At 41.8% G+C, this 19922-nt stretch overlaps 1 protein-coding gene across 2 annotated transcripts; it reads left to right on the top strand.

Annotated features, from left to right (window-relative positions):
* The first annotated feature begins 1764 nt into the window (after window positions 1–1764).
* hacl1 (2-hydroxyacyl-CoA lyase 1) lies at window positions 1765–15762 on the top strand. 2 transcript variants are annotated; one of them, XR_014569093.1, is made up of 18 exons: window positions 1765–1906; window positions 2838–2942; window positions 3066–3106; window positions 3766–3846; window positions 3967–4039; window positions 4633–4710; window positions 4898–4992; window positions 5322–5434; window positions 5672–5807; window positions 6432–6537; window positions 7932–8015; window positions 8626–8727; window positions 9231–9385; window positions 10055–10216; window positions 10795–10902; window positions 12068–12254; window positions 14958–15190; window positions 15349–15762. XR_014569093.1 is itself a non-coding variant. In XM_083761935.1 (17 exons), the coding sequence occupies exons 1-17, from the start codon at window positions 1856–1858 to the stop codon at window positions 14988–14990; spliced, it is 1710 nt and encodes a 569-aa protein (XP_083618061.1). In that variant the 5' UTR covers window positions 1765–1855; the 3' UTR covers window positions 14991–15225. The 2 variants fall into 2 exon arrangements, 1 of the variants encoding a protein (XP_083618061.1); XM_083761935.1 differs by lacking the exon at window positions 15349–15762 and having other exon boundaries at window positions 14958–15225.
* The last annotated feature ends 4160 nt before the right edge of the window (window positions 15763–19922 follow it).

The following is a 19922-nucleotide window of genomic DNA, read 5'->3' as shown; positions in this document are numbered from 1 at the left end:
CGGTGCTCCCGTGTGGTCAGTAACCCGACACCTGTCCTGTACCCATGCTACACTGGCTCTTAGTAACCCTGTCTGACCACAAAGGACCGGTAGCCATGGGAAGATGTACTTGGCACTCTTTACTATGTTAAACCAGGAGATACAGTAGCTAGCTGAGAAGGCTTTCAAAGCCACTTGATTTACCAACCCCACAGGATCTGATGACACACGTATACACACAACCTTGTTTATGTCTTGAACTTTGAATAATTATCCCGAAAAGGTTCAGCATGTTTGTTGTTGTAGTATTTACTATAAAATTGTTCTCATCTCACTAAACGAAACGTCTTGTCTCCTGAAAGCTAACAGAAAGAGTGGGTAAAATTGCCTATATTTGGTCAAAATGTAAAAAAAGGTAAAACACAGAAAGAAAAGTATTTCTTACTAAAGTATACAGCACATTTCACAATTAAGGTGTAATATTTCTACAATTGCTGCAATTTCCTACAAAACCTTGTTTATCCAATCATTTTGGACATAAACAAGAAGTTGAAGGGTAAATTTATGTCTGCCCACTCTTCTTGCATCTCTCCAGAAATGTTTTGCAGAGACAAGAACATACACCATGCAGTCAATGTGACAAGCAATGCTGATAAGTAGCCTATACACTATTCAAAAGTATGAATGCATCACTTTTGCAATACAATTTTTACACTTATGAAAGTACATATGTTGTACTTTGTGCTTTCATAAGCAAATGTCACATCATCTTGACTCAACTTCAATGTGTGCCCAGCACAGAACAAAACAAACGTTGGCATCCATTTCTAAAACGTCATCATTATAAACATAATTATAGGCCAAATAGAATAGATTTTGTTTAGTTTTGAAGACCTCATCTTACCTTATCAGAAGAGAGGTCCTCTTTGTGATGTTCAGCTGTGTGATGGATGGTGTTCTTTCGCATGGAAAGTTTAGTGGCTTCCACCTCCTCTGAGAAGGACTGTGGGGTGGCGGGTAGGTGGCACAGACCCTGGTGGTGGTGACTGACAGTGACAGGAGAGCCATAGTGGCACAGGCAGGTGAGCTGCCTATTATCATCACCACCACTACACCTGCTGCTGTCTGGAGAGAGCAGAACTATCTGTGATGTAATGCCCTGAGGAGGATAAAGGGGGGAATCCATGGTTTATTGCGACCCCTTGTGGTGGTGCCTAGTAGTTCTGCAAATGATAGAATACTGTGTGGGACTGGCTGCTAAATAAACCATAATATAAAATTTGCTACGGCAAAGGTTCCAAATGTTTTCAGACCGGGACCAACCCAAAAAAAACATATTTTACCCCCCCCCCCTCTCCCGACAACATTGTAGGCATTACATTGTAGTTTGACTCGTTTGTGGAAACAACGAGGCGTTGTGAGCTTGTACTTATTTATTTTCACAACGTTTGCCTCTTCTTATGTGGGGAACCCGCAAAAATAATTAGTTTGGGAACCAGTGGGCTACAGCACATGGAAATGTACTATAGTATAGTACAAAAGTACGTGCTGCCCGCAACAATATATGTATTAATTAACAATTGTTTGTTTCCTACCCTCCTGTAGTTCTTGTATGGAGTTTAATATTCATACACACGTGTGTATAACGCTGGTGATTGGCTGTCATTAACCCGGAAGTGATAGTAACAGCTGGACGTGATAGCTATACCCGCCCCTAAAGTGGTCGGGGCTTGTTTTTGCTCAACAACATCGTTTTAGAAAATATATTATTACGATGAGCAAATAGTTTATGAAATTTGGTTCACTTGAGGTTTAAAAAAAAAAAACGTATCTATTTATTTATTTATTTTACAGGAAGGCAGTAGCACGTACGACCATGGACGATGTGACAGGAGCTCAGCTGATTGCAGAAGCTCTTAAAGTTCAGGTAAAAAAGTTAAGAAAAAATACAAAAAATACAGTTAAGATTATATGTTGATCTTAAGGAAAGGATGAATAAATGCAATGTACCTATAGTCCTGTGTACATTATTAAATTAGCAGTGACACATGCACATCTTAGCATTCATTGTGCGTTTGCAAAAGTGTGTGAAAGGTCATGCATTCTACTTTCAAGTTTGATGAACTGTGTGTGTGTGTGTGTGTGTGTGTGTGTGTGTGTGTGTGTGTGTGTGTGTGTGTGTGCGCGTGTGTGTGTGTGTCCGTGCACGTGCTTGCTATTATTACTGCATTGACTGCTATTCCCAATCTACAATCAAATCTGGATTCTGAAGAAGACTGAATTATACAGATTTTTGTCATTGCAGAAATATTGAATTGCTTAGTAATTCAGTTGAAACTGGTGTCACTCGTACATGGATAAACGAGGATGGCTTTTCACTGACTACACTTTATCATTCATCATATTATACAGTTATTACAATAGATTGCAAAAGTGTGTCAAAGGTCATGCTTTCAACTTTCAGGTTAACACATGAACTTCGGCTTTGGCCATGGCTCAGCGGTCCAGGCACCTTGGCTGGTAATCCAGTCTGGCAGTGTGCCGCGGGTTCGACTCCCGATCCCGACGGCCTTTACTGCATGTCACCCCCCGCATCTCTCTCCCCCATTTCCTGTCAGCCTACTGTCTGTCCCGCCATAAAGAATATAAAAAAAATAAAGGCGAATGCCACAAAAAAAAGAAAAATGCAATCCTGATTTTAGAAGCCCGGCCTGTTTTCACCAAATTAACCTTGTCTGGCATTTCTATTTTGGGCAAATGTATTTATTTTCAAACATTATGCTGTATGATACAGATTGTGCTTTAACGTTGCATATTATTCTGTTTATGAATCCATAACCATGTGTGTCTCCCTACAGAATGTGGAGTATATGTTTGGAATTGTTGGCGTTCCAGTCATTGAAGTGGCCATGGCCGCTCAAGCTGCAGGGATCAAGTACGTGGGAATGCGTAACGAACAAGCGGTAAATGTTTTGATTCAGCAGGCAGCGGCTATAGGCTGTAATTGCCATACATACGATAAACAATTGGGATTGTAAATATGATGGAAAGACCTTGACTTGCTCTTAATTTGCCACCCCCAACAGGCCTGCTATGCTGCTTCGGCCATTGGGTACCTCACTGGACGGTATGTGGATTGCAAACAATGCACGTTACAATTTAGGCATTTAGCTAATATCCAGAGCCACTTACAGTACATCAGAGTACAGACAGACAGACAGACAGACGCCAGAGAATGAACCCTAGTGCCTAGCCAACAAACAACAAGGCAAATATTCTAGTAGAATGCAAAGTGTAACTAGGAAACCAGCTAAAACTAGCATCTCTTGCTATCAAAAGAAAATTCTATCTAGAAAAACCGTGAACAAATAACCAGTAGGAAACAAATAACTAACTGGTATTGGTATAACTAGTATCTATCAAAAAAAAGGTGACAGTTGACTAAACTACCATTTGTACACTCTCAGAGTTAAATTAACATTGATTTTACAAAATAAATTGGGGGTCCCAGAGATAGAAATGCCATTGCATGTCAAACTAGGGGTCCTTGAAATTAAATGGGTTGAGAATCTCTGCTAGAGCCGTAAAAATCTTCTCTTGTGGGGGTCCCTGGCATATCTTTTCAAATGGGGGTCCGCAGGCCAATTGGTGTCAATTTGGGGGTCCTTGACATGAAGAAGTTTGGGAACCACAGTAACCACTGCCCTACACCATTAGGTTCCCCTTTGACTTCACCCAAAATCAATCATTTTCTGTGTAATTATCTTGAATGATGTCTTGTTCCAGGCCCGGTGCCTGCCTGGTCGTCTCCGGTCCTGGACTCATCCACGCCCTTGGTGGGATGGCTAACGCTAACGTGAACTGCTGGTAGGGCTCAGCAAACAGCCCGTGGCATTTTTGTTGTTATTATTTTCATACATACAAGAGTTTTGAAATGTTTGTTGTTGGCGGTGTTGGTAATAAACACTGTGCTCTATTAACGTGCAGGCCGGTCGTGGTCATTGGAGGGTCCTCTGATCAAAACCAGGAAACAACAGGAGCCTTCCAAGAATTTCCTCAGGTAAGCAACAAAACAAAGATTTAGATACTGACATTGAGCTACTTCTAGTTTAATTGTAACTTTGACGTGTCCTGGTGGCTCAACCAGTTTGCATGCATGCCTGCTTTCCATACCTTAATGACAATTTGAAGGTCTTTATAAATTGGAGAGATACAACAAAGACGTGATACGTCTAATTTAAACTACGTCATGACAGTGTTTTTTTTAGTTTTTTTGTAAAAAACCTTTTTTTGTTTTGTTTTTCAGGTATTATTATATTATATTATTAAAAAATAAGGTACCATGAAATATTGCATGACATCAGATATGATGGTGGGAAAAACAAAAACAAAGATGATTTTACTTTATTTATTTTGTAATTAGTTATAGTTTGTTTTTGCATTGTTAATTTAAAAGTTTTTATTTTTTTAACTTTTGTTCTTGTTTTTAGATATGTTATTCGTGAGCCATATTCAAACATATGATCTTGTGACACACTATTCATGAAGTGCAGAATGAAGGGATACTACTGTACTGTGGAAGTTCAAACACACACTGGCACACATAGTTCCAAACTTCCAACAATGTTTAATTTGTTGTGTGCATTTCGTTAGGTTGAAGCATGCCGTCTGTACAGTAAGTTCTCTGCCAGACCCAGCAGCCTGGATGCCATCCCTGCAGTCATAGAAAAGGTAGCTGATAACACTGTTTAATGTCTACTATCTCATGTACCTGTCCTTTTTTTGTGATGAAAAATAATCAATCTGATTCCATTCTAGATAAGACACATTTAGGCATAGTGCGTAAGGCAAGATGGAGCCCCATATGTGATTAGGCAGCCAGACTGAACATAGCGTCACAATGTTTCCTTGCTTGCAGGCAGTTCGTACCAGCATCTATGGCCGTCCGGGTGCATGCTATGTGGACATATCGGGGGATATGGTAAACGACAAAGTAGCCAGGAACAAAGTCAGGTTGGCCAATATTCTTCTAATCATTTGATATTATTATTATTTAGACTATTTGCAATCTAGAGAGTATGTGTGTGACATCGTCATCATACCCGGAAGTTATGCGGGAACCCCTACTGAGTGGCAAAAGACTACTTTCTGGCCTTGACAGCCCATACATCCAAACAGAAAAGTCCTTGGTGATTGCATTAAACAATGTTAAACAAAGTTAAACTCACTTTGCCACTCAATGTGCCACTCACTGTATGCATGTGCAAAATTGTGCATACCCTCAGTAGTCAGTTAATGCATTATAAAAGGAATAACCAAGTAAAAACGTCTAATGTTTCCAGGGTTGTGTCCTGCTGTCCTCCTCCGCCCGTGGGTTTGGCTGATCCCTCGGCGATCACAGAAGCCCTTTCCGCCTTAAAAGCGTCTGAAAGACCCCTAATCATCATCGGCAAAGGTAATTTGTGAATTGCAAAGACGGGGCACACACCATCCATTAGCTAATTGCAGCTGGTGTGATGCCAACTTTAGCACTCTGTCTCTGTCCTTAATTTCCTGTCAATCTGCTGTACGGTATAAATACCCCTTAATTTGAAATGGAACTATGGTGCTCTTAGTTGGTTGGTTAGCTACCTGCCTGCTTCCACCATCTGCACATAATATAAAGATGGGGCTGTCTGTTTGGACCAAATAGGAGCAGCCTATGGCCGGGCGGAGAAAGCGGTGAGGCAGCTGGTGGAGGACACTGGCATCCCCTTCCTGCCGACCCCCATGGGGAAAGGAGTGCTCCCCGATGACCACCCCAACTGTGTGGCCGCCTCTCGCTCCAGGTCAGCCTCCGCGTTTAGTTCACGTTCCACGTGTACTGCATTGGTTCCCAAAGTGGGGTGCGGGGACCCCTAGGGGTCCTTGAGGGAGTTCCAGGGGGGCCCCTGCAACTAAATGATAGTTTGGAACTAAATGGACCCTTATGGGTCTGTAACTCTGAGAGTGTACAATCTTCTCTCGTCATACGTTCTGTCCATCAGGGACGTGCACATAGACATCAACGGGGGCTTCAGCCCCTGCCCCTTTACCAGTCTGAAAAAAGTGCCCTTGACCAGACCACGAGTGCAGCATTTGCTATGGTGAAAGAAATGCAAATGCCACTCCTTTTCATGCCATACCGGAGGGCAGCGTTCAGGAGAATTGCTTTCCCCCCCCCCCCTGTCCCCTTAACTTGTCTTGAACGCAGCATTTTTGCATTGAACAAATTTGTTTCGAAATCCATGTCTTACACCGCGTCCCCAGTAGATAAAGAGTGCTGGGTTTGCGCCCCGGAAATAGCCGATCTACAAGCTCTCAACGCGGTGAGAGCTTGTAGATCGGCTATTTTCGCTATGTTTAGTCCAAAAGTGCCCTCTTACGGGATTTCAGCCCCTGCCTCTCTAACGCTCTCTGTCCGTCCTTCTCAGAGCTCTGCTCCAGGCCGACGTGGTGGTTCTGCTGGGAGCCAGGCTGAACTGGATCCTGCACTTTGGTCTCCCGCCCAGGTTTGACCCTCATGTCAAGGTCATCCAGGTCGGTTAAAGGGTCAAAGGCAAAGTTGTGATGACTTGAATCGTTTTAAAATGAAAATGGCTGCCTCGGTGCCACGTCTCTCTCCGTTTGTCAAAATTGTCTTAATATCTCCTCACGTTTGAGCTCCTTTGCATCAGTGGTTCTCAAAGTGAGGTTCGGGGGAACATACAACAATCAGAACCATATACTGTACCACCGCATGTCTGAGTTATATTAAAGAACTAAAAGAAATAAAGGTCCTGTATACCTGCGCGCCACTAATTCTTTATACTGTATCCAAACTGTATTGCAGACCAAAAGGAAAACACTAAATTGTTTTGGAGGTTAAATTGCAATATTCTTTTTATCAGATTTAAACTTTAAACCAAAATTGTATTTCAATGCAATTGAACAAGATTAAAGTACAAATGAAAATGTCACTCTCCGATTTCTTGCAATGTAAAGTTCTTTCAATGTCCAATGAGTCGAGTATCAAAAACGTAATCCAAAAGTAACCGAACAAAAAATTGTAGATCTTCTATTTTTCAAAAATCAAGTAATCCATAAAGTAATCGAATAAGAAGGTAATGCATTGCTCAAAAAGGCAAAAAAGTATATTCCTCACCCAACCTTCAAGTCAGGAGGCTACAGCAGGTTCCCCCTTTGTCCAAAAGCTCTGAATTGATTCAGAGCTAAACCCTCAGAAATGTTCCTGGACCAAACGTTTCTTCTACAGATGTCACAGTTTTCCGGACCCACTACTCTGTGCTCTGTGCTTTTCCGGACCCACTACTACCCCAGCATAATGAGTAACAGTTTAAATATATGTATGTATGCACTATGCAGGTAGACAGATGTACAGTACATCTGTCTACATCAAGTACACATGTGTACCTAAATGAAGCAAATGGACTCTAGGGGTAGGGCCTGACAAGACACTCAAAGAAAAAAAAGAGAAAATGGAAAATGCTTTTGTACAGTATGTACTGAATGTCCAACATTCCGAAAATAAAGCTGAACTGAACTGAACTGATGAACCACTTTAACACACGTTGTGAACGTTGTGATGCGGCGCATTGTGAGATGCCATAATAAAATAAAAAGGGAATAATCTTTTTTTATATTTTTGTGTGTGCCCAAGACGTCCACAGACGTCCTGGGAATTACCATAAAAAATAAATAAAATGTCAAAAATAACATTGGGCACCCTGGATCACTATTTTGAAAATGTTGAAAGGGCACACAATGTGTTAAAAACACAGATCTTCTCTTGTCCCTGGTACAAAACCATGTGAAATTGATATGGACATATACATTACATATCAATGGGGGGGGGGGGTCCACTGGTTTAGCTGACCCTCTTAAGTTGCATCATGGTTAATGAAATGATTAGTGATGGTGACGTCTTCCTGAAGGTGGACCTTTGCGCTGAGGAGATGGGTAACAACGTGAGGCCGGCCGCCGCTCTTCTGGGAGACATCAACGCTGTTGTCACACAGGTACTGTACCAGTGACTGCAACGCAGTCCTTTTACACCAGGGTTGAACTGGCCCGGTTCTTAAGGTGCGTTCAGACTTTGCGCAATTCTCGTCTTTGCATTGACTTTGTATGTAATCGCGCCGCTCTAATCCTCCAAGTCTGAACGCAGCTTTAGTCCATGAGCCGGAGCTCCAACATTGGAACGTTAATTACGAATTGATTGGGCAAAACCATACCTATATTAAATTGTTTATAGGGTATTATAAGGCATCACTGAGGATACGTCCCAGGTGCATCCATGCGATGTATTTTTAGTTATTAGTAAATTCAAATATGATAGCCATTTAGCCATTGAGATCAGATTCTAAAAATGTCTTCTAAATCCTAAAAGTTTTCTGAAAAACCCATGTTTATATATGTGGTGCTCAACCTTTTTTCATGCCAAGGACCCCCAGAATTATCTGTATTTGGCTGCGGACACCCATCTGAAAATATGTTGTTCCATGCCCTGGAACAACATCTTTGCTCCAGGGACCCCCCAGGAGCAAAGATTTGAGTTGAAAAAGTATGTATGCATGTATTTGTGCTTTCTGGTTACTGTATGTTTCTTTCCATGGTTTCCTCCTCCAGCTGTTGGAGTGTGTCCGCAGAGATGGCTGGAGGTATCCCTCTGATACCACATGGTGGAGCACGTTGAAGGAGAAGATTGCCGCCAATGCCAAGATGTCCAAGGTGGGCTTCGGTGCAGCCATGAAAAGCCTATTAGACAGACAGATATTTCAGAGTGTTTAGTGTTTAATGAAAATGGATTAGTCTTGTACTATACTGTAGATGCATTTTGACATAGCGTGAGTAGTTGTTTTTTTTAGACAAAGAAGATTTTCCAAAAACCTTTGGTTTTTCATTACCAATTCAAGTATGAGATTAGTAGGATAGCAGATATGGCATACCACAAGAAACGGTTTGACTTCAGGTCAGGGAAGAGGCTGTCTCACGTGGCCAGACTGTTGCATCCTACAGTTTTCAAATGCTTCCGCTCATACAGTCTGTAAAGGTTGTTTTACTGTTTTTATTCCAGGCGCTAGTCACGCAGTCCACAGTGCTTATGAACTACTACCGTTTTCATTCCAGGCGCTAGTCACGCAGTCCACAGTGCTTATGAACTACTACCGTTTTCATTCCAGGCGCTAGTCACGCAGTCCAGTGCTTATGAACTACTACCGTTTTCATTCCAGGCGCTAGTCACGCAGTCCACAGTGCTTATGAACTACTACACAGTGTTCCACCACATCTCCCAGATGCTGCCTCATGACTGCATCGTCGTCAGCGAGGGCGCCAACACCATGGATATAGGACGCACCATGTTACACAACTACCTCCCTCGACACAGGCAAGCAAGGCTCCGTTGCCGTCACTGACATTTTGCGCCGTATAAGTGGGAGGGAGCCCCCGATCCTCTTGACCCACCTTTTGCAAATGTTTTGTAATTTATTGGGCCAATTATTATTATATTATTATAATTATTATATTATAGTATAACTACTATTATGTTACCTTTTAGGCCGTGTGTCTGAGCTGAAAATATTTAAACTCTAGGGCAGGTGTTCTCAACCCGTGGGTTGCCAAATTATTTTGGGGGGGGTCCCCAAATTATTTTCAAAAACAAAACAAAACTGAATGGCTGGAAAATGGAAATTAAGAGTTTACATAGTACACGGTGCATGCATGATTATATCTGGTTTCAGTATTCATTTATGATATATTTTCTCTATTATTAAGGTTATTTTTGCATTTTTGTTTGTATTGGTTGGTGGTGGGGAGGGGGGCGGGGGTCGCAAGACATGGCCAAAGCATTTCCGGGGGTCCCCGGGCCAAAAACATTACCAGCTCTGATGGTCAGTGTGGTAAACCGATGTGATCATGGAACCGATTACGGCTTTCGTCAATGTTGGATCCGGTTTTCGGATCCCAACCCCTAAATGCTTAGACGTGAGCGCGGCGGCGCCTCGTCGCGATGACGATGCGGGGTTGGACTGACCGAGTGAACTCTTCTTCCCAGGCTGGACGCCGGTACATTCGGCACCATGGGAGTGGGCCTGGGCTTCGCCATAGCTGCAGCAGCGCTGGAGAGCGGCCACGGTGCTGGGCGGCAGAGGGTGGTGTGTGTGGAGGGGGACAGCGCATTCGGCTTCTCCGGCATGGAGGTGGAGACCATGTGCAGGTTGGTGTTGGGTCTTTGACCACTTGTTTGATGAGCTTGTAGATCTGCTATTTTTCAATAGCTATGACATAATGCTTAAAACACCAAACAAAAAAATAACAAAATAAAATAAATCTGAATTATATATATATATATATATATACATACATACATCAATTTTTTTGGTGGTCCTTGACTCCTTGACATGAAAAAGTTTGAGAACTCACTGATAATACCAACATAGGCCTACGTTTTTCAGACATTTTTGAAGACATTTATAGAATCGGGCCTCGGGCGTGATTAACCCTGTAACACCCAGCGTTGCAATACTACAACATTTTTTTTTTTTTCTTATGTTCTTTTTTCACCTAAACGTCATCATTGATGTTCATTGCAATGCCATTGTCATGATATTTGCATATAAATAGCCGAAATGTGTGAAATTCACACAATTAAAAAAGTCCTAGTAGTAAAAAGTAGTAGTAAGGTTGAAATCTGTTTTTTGCAAGTAGAAATTAATCCGGGTTTTACAGGGTTAAGCAAACCTCTCAACTCACATCTCAATAGTTCACTTCACATTGTGATACTGCCCCCTACAGGTATAAGCTGCCCGTGGTGATCATTGTGGTGAATAACAACGGGATATACAGCGGAATGGATCCTGACAGCTGGAAAGAGATGTCGGAGATGGGCGATCTGACCACGATGTAAGTCACCCTGTTTGATCCAACACTGTGTCGCTATGGCGATCTGACCACAATGTGAACAGTGTTGTTTTCGTCGACTAAAACCAAGACGAAAAATGTTCGCCGACTACCTTTTTTCACTGACGGAAACTAAATGAAAACTCAGCTATGATGACTAAAACTAAGACTAAATATACTGACAATTTCGTCAAACAAATAAAAACTAGACTAAAATGTTAGGAAGGGACTAGTGGACAAGAGATCCAGTATAAGTCATTTTACACTTGGTTGCATGCTGAAAATAGCAGATCTACAAGCTCACAACGTGTCACGATGCAACGCGTTGTGGGCTTGTAGATCTGCTATTTTCAGCAGGTGAAAAAAACGGCCCGCCAAAATACATTTTGTTCGACTACAATAGTACATTAGTCGACTAAAATCTTATGACATTTAGTAGACTAAAACTAGAATAGAAACTAGAAAACATTCCAGGTGACAAAAATGTGACTAAAACTAAATGAAAACTATTCAAAAGACATTGACTAAAACTAAAATCTAAATTTACTGCCAAAAACAACACTGAATGTAAGTCAAACTGTTTGATCCGATCGTGACCACAATGTGAGTCAAACTGACCAACGCAATAAAAATGCGATAGCTGCATGAATCTTAATTCAAGTCACTTTTATTTGTGTTGTACATTTCTTACGAGTTGGTGATCATTCTATTGATTCTAGTGATTATTCTTTTTTTTTCAATTAATCGAGCAGCGTGTTAATTTACAAGGAAAAAGTTGAATCTTTATAATTAATTATATTCCTTTTTTTCTACATCTGTTTTTTGTTACAACATTTCTGTACTTTTATTAATCTCACCCTGACAAATACCTAACACTAATACTAACATTAAGGTAAACTCAGAGCCATAGCGTAAGACAGAGTTACGACAACTCTGTTCACTTCATGGGGCCAACCGGAGGTTTACGGAATGCATTGGAGTCTATGGGCTCCCGCGAGTACATGAATCACGTGACCAGGCTGTTTTCTGCCCCCTCAATGTCGTAACTCTGTCTTACTCTATGCTGGCTTTGGGTGAACTAAACTTCTTTTTTTTTAAGAATGCAAAGTCAAAACTAAAATAGAAATTAAAACAATGTAGAACTATAATAAGTTTGCTTGTCCCTCAGAGCTCCCCCTGTGACCCTGCTCCCCGAGGCGCGCTACGACGAGGTGATGAGGGCGTTCAGGGGCCGAGGGTTTCTGGTCCGGACGGCGGAGGAGCTGCGTGGCGCCCTGGAGGCCAGCCTGAGTGACTGGGACACGCCCAGCCTCATCAACGTCCTCATAGACCCCGCCTCCGACAGGAAGCAGCAGGTAAGAACGTTAGTAAAGCGTTAATCATAGTCTGAAACTCTGGATTTTCGGTGGTGACGTGACCACCACCGAACTACAACATGACGTCACAAGCCGCGGTGAAGAGCGAACCACCCAGCCCTTCTCTCTGTTTTTACTCACCACCGCTCAACGTTATTTCCGTTCACGAAAATATCATTTCGTGACACGCCCAGCCTCCGTAACATCCTTATCCCATTCTGGGCGGGAACCCCTTTTGGTGTCTTACCCCCTCAGGCCGGGAACCCATATTTGGGATCTGTACAGTATGTACAGTATTCAAAAATTACAAAAAATTGATGCTGCTATATACATTATTTGAAGTTTTTCAGAAAACTTAGGTCAGGCTTTAGAAGGCGTTTTTTGAATCGGCCGTAGGCCTAAATGGGTTATAGACGTCGCCTCTGACGGGAAGCGGGTAAGGACTTTAGTAAGCAACGACAAAACACTTGTTTTATTTTCGTAAATGAGTGCTATAGTGTAGCACGAAATTAGCACATAGCCGATCCACAAGCTCAAAACGTGTCCGAGATGTTTTGAGCTTGTAGGTTGACATGACAATTTTAGCAATTCTTTCAAAATGAACAGTTTTACACCCGACAACAACGATAATTAATATAATCCAGTGGTTCTCAAAGTGGGGTCCGAGAGCCCCAGGGTTAGTCTGAATTTTCATTTAGTTTCACTTCATTAATCAGACTGAAAGCCCTCCCCACGGCAGCAGTTTATGGGCTGGGCGTTGTCAAAGCGGCAGTCTTCGGCGATCGGTTCATAGTTCATACCAACCAATCAGAATAGTAGGAAAGCAGATGACTTTGTTGTCAATCATGAGGCTATGGCTAACTCTGTTGCTAACCAAACAAACACAGCCCACGAGCGCTACTAGCATGTAAACAAAAGCGGTAAAATATGTCTGATTTATAAAACCTGCCGTTTCTGTAAAGAAACTATTCATCATAGGTCGATTTAATAGCCAGATTGATACGGTCACAAGTTACCGCAGTGGGGGCAGCCATGTTTGTTGTTAGACGCTGTTGAGTGACGGGGCTGATGGCCAATCATCTGCTGTGATCGGATTTTCGATCGAGACTGACGCAGCCGTAGCCAGCGTCACCAGACCTGAATCGCCAGGACATTTATTTTTAATGGTAGCGATTCAGGGCTGGAGCCAGGCTAGCCCAGGGGGTAGCCTGGCTATTTTCGGCTATTTTCGAGAAATGTTGACAAAATCTTGAAACAACTTTCTCTCATGGGGGTTCCCCTGGCACAAATGGTTTTCAATGGGGTCAAACACATGTCAATGTGGGGGTCCTTGACATGAACATCTTTGAGAACCACTATTATAATGTACCTGACCCACTCTTAACCACACACAAGCACACACACACACACACACAAACAAACAAGCTGGGGCTACGGGGCTTTTGAGTGACAGTCATTACTGTAGTGTTAAATCCATTTGACTCCAGGTGGTTGTATTATACACACTCACACACAGACTCGCACCGACCTGACCTTTCTAAATTTATTTTGAGGTTCCCCGTAATTGGAAAGCTGCGGTCGCCCGTCTCTGTTTATGTTGGACGTAACCACGCAACCCCACACGGGGTGATGCGTAGGGGGCTGGTATTGAGGGTTGCATCCATTGCATCTGTGGCCATCTTTCAGACACACACACGCTCGGCTGCAGGGCAATATACATGCAGAAGAGAACGTAAAAATAATGTATAACAATATATTTCATGCCTAAACCTTCTGTATTGTCTATGTGACGTTTTCCATGACAAGCATATTCAATGCTTGAGTCGATTATCATCAAGATCAAATAGTTTCTTCAAGTGTTTCAATGGGTACAGTAGAACTTGTGTGAGTGCTACTACAGTGACCCATTCATTAAGAGCTGAGGCCGAAATGTCTTCGGTTTTCTGAAAAAACATATGCTGCTAAATATCAGGGGTGCTCAAACCTTTTCATGACAAGGACCCCCAAAATGATATGTATTTGGCGGCCGCTGACCCCCATATCAAATTATCTTTGTTCCAGGGACTCCCAGAAGCAAAGATTTGAGTTAAAATGTTAAAATTACGGTATATATATTCAAAGATTTGCACACATTTTCACGATTTGTTCTAAAATAGCAGCTCAGAAGTGACGCGTGAGGAGCTTGTATATCTGCTATTTCTTTGAAATAACCAAAGTATAAAATGACACGGATGCTGTTCCAGTTTTAATGTGTTCGTAGGCTTCCGTAGGCAATAAACCATTATATAGACGGAGTCTACGTTGGGGTATGTATATATACGGACTTGGTATATGACGCCACCTAGCGTCGACGTACGTATTTACGTACCTGGGGGGGGAAAAAAGAGTTAAACATCTGCATTACTTAATTTACAAGAAGTCTACACAATTATAGAATGTATAATTATTCTTATTTTGATCAACGTTTGCCTGTTCTCTCCTATGGTACCACGCCAGTATACAGCATGGAATTGTGAACAAAATATTCTTTAGTTTTGGGTCTGCTTCGTTTTGGGTCTGTAAGACTAAATCTCATCAAATGGGGGTCCGTGGCTCAAATGACAAATAAATAAAATAATGGGTCTTGATGTGAAAAAGGTTGAAAATCACTGAGTTAATGCGTTATGTGAGATGTAACCTTTCTCTCTTCCGTTGTGTTTACAGGAGTTCCCGTGGCTGACGCGCTCCAACCTGTAAACATAAAGCACCGCCTGTCCCTTTCCCTGCATCTGGCACACGTACAACACACTTCTCCCTGGCTAAAGGGAGTGTAAGTGATATTCTTTTGTTCAAAAAAGTAGCTCTTTATTCTGATGGAAATTCTTGATTTAGAGCAGGGGTCTTTTCAGCAGGGGGTCTGGGGGACCATTAGGGGGGCCTCAGAGTAACTACAGGGGGTTCTGGGACCCTTAGGGGGTCCTCAGAGTAACTACAAGGGCTCTGCCGAATCTTTGTGTGATGGGGAACATTAGCCGATACTAGCAGATCTACTGTAGATCTGCCATTTTTGAGAAGTTGGTGTGTAGAGGGAAAAAAGAAGAGACCAAGTACAGAGCCAATGGTCACGTTGACATATTGAGGATTTAAATGGTAAAAGGACGGTGCATTTACTCTATATAGCGCCGTTATCCAAAGCGCTTTACATATAGATTGCGCATTACATTCATACACCGATGGCGGAGGAAAGCATGCAAGGCACTAGCACTGGTCCATAGCTCTAATGCGTTTCATTTAGAGCTATGTTACTCTCAACTTCCGCCGCTCGCATGAATGCAGACCAGCCTCTACTCTTTGGCGTAAATAAAAAGAACGTTTTTGCTACTCACCAAAACAAAGGCAAGTTGTGTCATTAGAAAGCCTACTTTCCTTAGTGGACGCACTCTGAGCCCCCCACCACACGTATAAACTGTACTTTTTGGGCTAAAGGGGATTTTGTTTCCACCGGAAAAAAACATTTTTTAGTTACTCCGCTGCGCACTCTACTGATATTGCACAGAGAACTGTCTCATAGAGAATATTTTTCCTCCGGTGAAAATAAATCCCTTTCTGGCCAAAAAGTACCGTTTATACGTGTGGTAGGGGGCTCAGAGTGCGTCCACTAAGGAAAGTAGGCTTTCTAATGACACAACCCGCCTTTGTTTTGGTGAGTAGCAAAAACGTTCTTTTTATTTACGCCAAAGAGGAGAGGCTGGTCTGATTTCGATTTGAGATTTAAAACGGAAAGTCCCATAGCCTTACTGCGCAGGGCAGAATCGTAGAAGCAGTAGAAGGCTATGGATCAGAGCTAGCAAGGCACATCAGGAGCAATTAGGGGTTCAGCGTCTTGGGACAAGTGGGGTCCCCTGCTTCATCATCTCTCTCAGCTAAGGGGTCCTTGGCCCGAAAACCGTTGGAACACCTCTGATTTGAGTGTTTGTTCCGTAACTGGGGTCTCGCTCCCCAACTCCCCGTCACTCCAACTCTTTAGTAAGCAGAAAATATGTGTTTTAGGGTAAAGGTCACGATGCCAATTCTATCCCATCAGCAAAGGTAACTCTTGATGCAGGATTATGGAAGTGATTAACCCACTCAGTGTGTGAGTAGCGCGGATTGGGTATAAGTAAGACCTCCCGTCCTAGCGTGTTGCCAGTGGTGGAAAAAGTACTCAATTGTTTTACTTAAGTAAAAGTACCAATACTGCAATTTAGAAGTACTTTGTGACAAGTAAAAGTATCGGCATCAAAATGTACTTAAAGTACTAAAAGTAAAAGTACTCATTGTGCAGAATGTGCCATTTCACAAGTTCAAAAATGTGTACAACATCTATTGAAAAGAGCAGATCTACAAGCTCACAATGCGTCGCAACTTGACGCATTGTGAGCTTGTAGATTTTCAAATGGCCGAAATGTATGTTTTCTAATCAAAATTTAAATCGCCAAAGTAACTAAGGTTTTCATATAATTGTAGTGTAAAAGTACACATTTTGGCTCCGAGATGTAGTGGAGTAGAAGTAAAAGTACTGGAAATTGGAAATACTCAAGTAAAGTACAAATACCTCAAAATTGTACTTAAGTACAGTACTTGTTACTGTACTAGTTACTTTCCACCACTGCTAGTAGTGCATTGAAAAGGGGATATAGTCAACCTTGTTCTCCGCTGATACCGACAATATGCCACTCGGACCTACTTGCTTACAACATCTTAAGTGGAAATTTTAAGCTGATAAGCTCTCCTGGTTGGATAAAATTGTACGCAAACTGAAAATATATTTTCTGTTTACTTAAAGAGCTGGAGAGATGGGAAAATACCTCTTACTGGACAAACGGTCTATAGCAATTATTACCATTTCTTTTCCTTTTTTTACAAAAGAATATTGTCTTATACCATAAGACGAGGCTGGAAAATTACAGGTGTGCTTACTGTATGTACTGTAAAAAAAAAAACCTGATTGTTTCTATGAAATATTTCAAATTGTACTCACTACTTAGTAGTATTTAATGGAATTTACTAAATGATTAATAAAGAATGTAAAAAAGTAATGACTAATACATTTATTGACCTACAATCCTCTGAGCAATATTGCAGTATTTTGGATAAGGTTCCACATTCCACTGGGCAAAGCAAAATTAACCCATTTAGACCTGAGGACGATTCTTCCAAATCCTGACAGTTTTCTGAAAAACCTATGTTTCTATGTCAGTCGTTCCCAAATATTTTCACGTCAAGGACCCCCATAAATACACTAATTGGCCACCGACCCCCATTTGAAAATATGTTGTTCCAGGGACCCCCCCCCCCCCCCGCCAGAAGCAAAGAATTGAGTTAAAAACGTTCCCTCTGAAAGAATATACATTCAAAGATTTGCACCACATTTTCACGATTTTTCAAAACATAGCAGATCTACAAGCTCTTAGCACGGCACTCGGTGCCGCACTACGAGCTTGTAGATCTGCTATTTTTCAATTGCAAAAAGTATAACAATGCGTTAAAACACAATGGGTTTTAACTAGGTTAATTCACAGCTATTACTGTTTTTCAATCCCTCCAGGAAGTTATGTCATTCCCTTGGCCACCTGGTCCTTCTAACTAAACAGTCCGGGACCACACACAGCAGTTAAACCTGGAACAACAGCTGAATGTAGTTAAGTACCAAGTAATCAATTACCCTGAGAAAGAACAAGGGTTTACTGGAGATTCAAATTGATGGGACGGACAGTAGATTCAACGTAGTTTTAGTATATTATTTATATTCGTTTTGGCTGTTTTCATTTGTTAAATTAAATGAAAATGAAGGCAAAGCAGCCACGATTGGTGGTTTGATTTGTGCTTACTTCAGTTTGTTTGATGTGTTACTTACAAAACAATTAGCATCTACAAGCTCAGTCACGAGTTGCAACACTTCTTGTAGATCAGCTATTTCTGCTATTTAAAAAAAAACAAAGAATTACATTTTCCTTTAGATTTCTATGCCTATAATGACATGCCCCAAAAAACAGACAGATTGCCACTGGTGTTAGAATCTCTAATATCTCTTAGCAATGCTTCTTCACACAGCTGTTCAAGGAAACAGAACGACCCCCTTAGGAAATGCATGCAGGCATTTAATTAATTTGTGGGACAGACCACACAAGAAGACCAATCAATAATACGCCCATGCACACGGCTTTATGTACAGTGGGCTGCATGGAAAACATTTGGAACCTCGTACAGTATGTCCAGAACGGTTCCTTTTTTATCATTAAAATACGTAATAAAATGTCAAATGAAATTAGCCGATCTACAAGCTCACAACGTCACGTGTCACATCTATTTTCACTGCTTTTGTGTGACACCTTGCGCTTATGTATGAAAAACAAAACAAAAAACAAACGTAAGTTGAAATATGGTACAGGGTTTCTTTCTGCCCGACAGCAACAATATGCAACCAAAGAGATATTAGTTTCTAGAAAACTATTTCAATCCGGGGTCCGGAACCACGTCGCACGGTCAGTGTCATGTTTGTTGCCTTTGCATAGTCACACAGGTCACAGGGTAAGTTTTTCTATAGCACATTTCAACAAGGCAGTTTAAAGAGCTTCATATATTAAGCATTGACACCTAAGGCACAGAAGAGAGCACGCAAAACAATTTAGGAAAAATAAATGCATATGAATAAATGTTAATATTTACATGACATGCATGCAAAGCGCATCTTCAGTGGTCATCATCGTGAAACCACAACAAAAAGGTCTGTTGTTGTTTCCACTGACGGAGTTATGACTATGCTATAAAAAGGACAGCGGCGCATTATTATTAAAAGCAAGGGTGCCAATAACGTTTACCCAGAAGTGTGCGGGGTGTCTTAGCGTGTGTTTCCACTCTCTCCCTGTGGTGGGTGGGACTGGAAACAAAGGCTCTTAGCAGTAGTAAGGGTCTAATATTGGCATGGAGAGGAGCAGCTGGCAGGCTCACTCCTGTAAATTTAGCGCACACTGATGCAGAGGAAAGATTTAACCCGTTAAGACCAGATGGCCGTAAAATAAAAATAATCTATGTTTCTATGTCAATGGGTTCTCAAACTATTTGATGTAAAGGAGCCCCACAATTATATATATATATTTGGCTGCCGAGCCACATCTCAAAATATTTTGTTCCAGGGGACCCCCCGAGAAGCAAAGATTTGAGTTACAAATGTTCGCTTTAAAAATATATACTTCACTTTTTATACTATATACTTTTATACTATATACTAAATTAGCAATATAGAGATTTTTTTTTTTAATATTCTTTTGGCTTTTGCCTTTATTGATAGGGTAAAATAATTTTTGGACATGCGGCCAAAGGCCGACGGGGGTCGGGACTCGAACCCGCGACACGCCGTCAGGCTGGACTACTGGCCTATAGATGCCTGGACCGCTCAGCCAGTGGCCCAGACAAATGAGCAATAATTTTAATAGCAAACGTTAAAAAAAATAATTAAAGTTCTAAGAATCTAAAAAATGACACAGATGCTTTCCCGGTCTTAATGCGTTAATGGGCATTGGTTGGCATACCCCCCCCCCCACCCCACCCCACCCCACCCTTTCCTTCTCCTGCTCCTCCTCTTCCTAAAGGCGTAGGGACACCGAGCAGGGAGGGAGGGAGGGAGGGAAGGAGAGGGGAGAAGAGAAG

The sequence above is a fragment of the Protomyctophum parallelum genome (assembly GCF_964188405.1).
Source record: "Protomyctophum parallelum genome assembly, chromosome: 3".
Classification (NCBI taxonomy): Eukaryota; Metazoa; Chordata; class Actinopteri; order Myctophiformes; family Myctophidae; genus Protomyctophum; species Protomyctophum parallelum.
Note: the sequence above shows the minus strand (reverse complement) of the source record. Positions and strands in the feature narration are given on the sequence as shown.

Excerpts from the sequence above, each read along its gene's own strand:
- hacl1 (XM_083761935.1), top strand. The coding sequence starts at position 1,856 with ATGGACGATGTGACAGGAGCTCAGCTGATTGCAGAAGCTCTTAAAGTT. Across the intron at positions 5,808-6,431 it reads GTGGCCGCCTCTCGCTCCAG|AGCTCTGCTCCAGGCCGACG; the intron begins GTCAGCCTCCGC and ends CGTCCTTCTCAG. Across the intron at positions 6,538-7,931 it reads CTCATGTCAAGGTCATCCAG|GTGGACCTTTGCGCTGAGGA; the intron begins GTCGGTTAAAGG and ends GTCTTCCTGAAG.